General features: G+C 40.8%; 1 protein-coding gene across 1 annotated transcript in view; it reads right to left on the reverse strand.

The window, feature by feature from the left end:
* LOC103517157 (phosphatidylinositol 4-kinase alpha) overlaps positions 1 to 4,197 on the reverse strand; it is a 43,351-nt gene that overhangs the window by 17,798 nt on the left and 21,356 nt on the right. The window contains exon 20 of the mRNA XM_026829360.1: positions 3,457 to 3,635. Coding sequence (XP_026685161.1) covers positions 3,457 to 3,635 — 179 coding nt within the window. The remainder of the gene's footprint in view (positions 1 to 3,456; positions 3,636 to 4,197) is intronic.

A 4,197-nucleotide genomic window follows, 5' to 3' on the forward strand; every position in this document is an offset into this window, starting at 1 on the left:
GGATTCCGAAGGAATATAATACTTTGTATTTTTTGTTTAACACTTAACATAACCGGAAACCCAGCCGCGTGGTTTGATTCAAGTCACTATCTCCCCTCACATGAAGTTGTTGTTTTTATGCGTTGGAGGCGTGAGGGGCGTTACCACGTTTAGGTACGTTTTCCCCCCTCTGCCATAATAAACAACGAGCTCTAGACTGCGGTTAACGATAAGTCGCCATTTTTTTTTCTTCTCGGTTAATGCGAAAACGCTGATTTATCCCCACTGACGAACAATTTTACCACCCACTGCTCGCATATTTCGGGTTCTTTGGTTAATTGTTAAATAAATACGACAATAGACACTGTCAATCCCATCTATAGGTCTGGCACACTTGATGAAATTCCAAGGTGAAGAATCTTAAGGCCTTCCCCTTTGGTCCATCAGGAAAAACACTCTCATTCAATGGAGCAGTTGCCCAATTGAAAATATTATTATTATATTATTATTATTATTATTATCTATTATTATTATTATATTATTATTATTATTATTAATATTTTCTATGATTTTATGGTACTTGGCGTATACATACCTGAGTCGTTCGAACCTGAGACTCGTGTGGTACAGGTTTCCGGGGCGGCGGGGCCGAGGGGCTGTTGGTGTAGTTTGGACCAGTATTGGCGGAGCGGGACACTAGGAAATCTCGACACTGGAAATCTCGGGCAGAATTGAATAGAGGTTGGCTATGCTGGGGAACTTGACCGCCCAGTTTTACCCAGTCCCTGCGAGATTAGATGCATTACATTGAAAGGTGGGGTTTTTCTGAGCGAAAACTCCTGTCGGCGAAGTCCAGTATACTAGGGACTTGTTGGACCCGCGCATCTTGTTGTTTTTTTCAATTCTTCTAGTTGCAAACATTGGCTGTCTCTTTAATGAAGTTTCATTATAGAAATGAATAAAACACTTAATTTACTGTAAAGTAAGTAGAACTCAGTCCCCTTGAAGGCCTGTTAAGCCTAACAGTCTGTTAAGTTCCATTTGATGTGTAATAGGCTTAACCAGGGCTGTTAAGCAATTCTTTTTTTTTTTTAACATAAACTTTTTTGGGGGAAAAAAAAAAATTGGTGAAATCCCCCCTAAACCAAAAAAAAAAAAAAAAAAAAAAAGTTGGATAGGGACGTCTCAAAATTGAAGGAAACAAATCCAGACGAAAAGACCTTAGCAGTTACCCTCTATCAAACCTTAAAAAACAAACAAACAATAGATAGATATTTCGACAGTTTCTTACCTCCAGACAAACCATTAGGAGAGGCATATGTGCCAACGACAGCTTGACGTTATGACTAGACGATATCTTCTCTGTGAGGCGACTGCACAGACTATCGCCACCTGTTTCATCGCTGATGGCCCATACCTGTGCAACAGATTATTAAATTAGTCTGGCTGGGGGACGTTAAACAGGGAGTAGACCAGCTTAGTCTGACTGGGGGACTTTAAACAGGGAGTATACCAGCCTGAAGTTCCCTTGCTAAAGGAATAGCAAAGGTTGAGTGCGAAGGGCATCCACTCGTAAAATTTGTAGCCAAAACCGAATGTCAGCCCAAAGCAATCACCTTAGTTAGGACCGATTGAGAGGCTGACGAAAAACGCCGACCCCGTCTGTACACGGGAAAAGGCGAGGAAAAAGAAGAAGATTAATAACATTAATTTAAGTGAAGCAAGCATTTAACAATGCTCAACACGATTAAAATTACTCCTTCTCACCAGTAAATCGACGCAAGCTGCATTGGCCATAACGTTAAGCTTAAACTTGTTCACCGTCAGACAATTGGTTTCTCTATCCTCCCGCTCAGATGCATCGTGGTGTTTAGACTGTAGTTCCGTCTGACCTGACAGGAAGAGGCCTTTGACAAAGTCCTGCACCTCTTTGGTGAACGCTAGGGGGAGATCTGAGGGGGAAAAGATACAAAATATGTCTTTTTTGGAGGTAAGGGACCCTAAAACGAACATTTTCACCCCTTTACCTAGGGGAATTATTGTTAACTCAGATGCATCGTGGTGTTTAGACTGGAGTTCTGTCTGACCTGACAGGAAGAGGCCTTTGACAAAGTTCGGCACCTCTTTGGTAAATACTAGGGGGAGATCTGGGGGAAAAAATAGAATAGAATAGAATATACCTTGTTTATCCTGCCAGAATGAGACTGAAAAGTCCCTTTACTCCCGCAGTCTAAACAAGGTCTTAGAATAGAATATACCTTGTTTATCCTGCCAGAATGAGACTGAAAAGTCCCTTTACTCCCGCAGTCTAAACAAGGTCTTATATAATGCTAGAAAAGAGCTTGCTCTATAACTGATGAACACAATACATGCGGGATAACGGCTCAGTACCTATAGGCTCAAGCCCACAGGCAGAGACATAACACTGGGAGGAATCAGCCGTACCAGTCAAGTTACCTGCAAAATAGAACAAAGTCACAAGCTAGGTACGACAGATCTCCCAATTTGGTCTTCCAACCTAGTCTTCCGGCAGATCGTTGGATGTGTACCGTGATAATTACGTAAATTTCACCTACCTCTCGTACAATCGAATCTGCATTCTTCAAAGTCTGAGGTACCTGAATGTATTCTTAAAAAAAAAAAAAATGTCTCAACTGGGATCCAATGGTGAAAACCGCATCTTCCTAGCTCATCTAGAAGTGGGTTAGAATTTGTATACGTGAGTCAGTGAGTGTAAATTTCAGGTCTAAACGAGTGAAATTTGCGTAAATACCTCTTTGGTGGCTATTACAATTAATATCTTTTTTTATATTTATAATTTTCTCCATCCTTTTCATTGTTAAACCTATGTATGTACTTATGTTTGATGTAAATAAATGATTAGGATAAGACAAAGTGAATTGTTCGGAATCCGCGACCTAACGCCAACAAGGCAGACTGGCTGATATTATTTTTAACACCAAATCGGAGCACCAAATAAATGAACAGAGCCAGCCTAGTTAGCTTAGTTGGTAGTGCGTCTGCCTTGTAAGCGCTAGGCCGCGGGTTCGATTCCCGCCCGGGGCGGATTTTATCCTAATGGGATAATGTTCGTTCTCGGAACGGCTTGCTTTTTCCTATCCTGTCTTCCTTCTCTCTTCGATTTCGGGACAATAAGACCATAGCAGTTACATTTCCCTCTGTCAAACCTCTAAAAAAAAAATAAAATAAAATAAAAAAAATAAATGAACAGCTTATTCTGGCTTCTAATACTTACTAATAATTAAATAATATCTTAGAAGAATTCCCCAGTCACACTCAGCTCTGGTCTACCGCTCGGATTATGCCAGGTAAGTAGGAACTCTATCCTTACTGCCAGATATCTCTAACACTTACTAATAATATCTTCCCCAGTCACACTCAGCTCCGGTCTACCGCTTGGATTATGCCAGGTAAGTAGGAACTCTATCCTTACTGCCAGATATCCCTAACACTTACTAATAATATCTTCCCCAGTCACACTCAGCTCTGGTCTACCGCTCGGATTATGCCAGGTAAGTAGGAACTCTATCCTGACTGCCAGAAGATCCAGTATGAGATTTCGCTTCTTGATGTAATCCTTGACGAATAGGTCGTGGTTGCTGGAGCGTTGCTTGGATCTGCCACCCGTACCAGACCTGAAAACAAATATTAAATGATATCTTGAAATCTTGGACTTGATTTTTTCCTCAGGGGTTAGTCACCTGCCCACCTCTGTGATCGAATGGTTAAGAGGACTGACTTTCAAACCATTTTTTCCCCTCCAAAGTCTGAAGGACGAATGTGTTTCTCGAATAATATACCTTGCTAGATTGTAAAACTTGATTGGACTAGAAAGTTAACCGCGCTTTCGGAGAGGTTGGTAGAAAAGATCAAGTAAATTGACCTGCAAAAGTACCTGGTAATCAGGCTGAGGTGTAAAAATTCGTCATTATAACAATGTTTGATAAATTAATAGTAGTAGTCTCTTCTCGCCCATCTAATGAGAGACATACTACGGGATTGGCATGCTACGACACTGACCACATGCATCTAATGTAGCAGTTGTTTCAATAAATAAGGTGGTGAAACATTCATCTTTTCAAACTAAAAAAAAAAAAAAAAAAAAAAAAAAAAATCCCCCGGGAAAAAGGGGTGGGTCCCACATTTTAAAGGGTAAAATGGGTTCGGGACCGAAGATCATTTTGATTCTTCCTGCAC

Source organism: Diaphorina citri, unplaced genomic scaffold (assembly GCF_000475195.1).
Source record: "Diaphorina citri unplaced genomic scaffold, Diaci psyllid genome assembly version 1.1 scaffold1766, whole genome shotgun sequence".
NCBI classification, from domain to species: Eukaryota; Metazoa; Arthropoda; class Insecta; order Hemiptera; family Psyllidae; genus Diaphorina; species Diaphorina citri.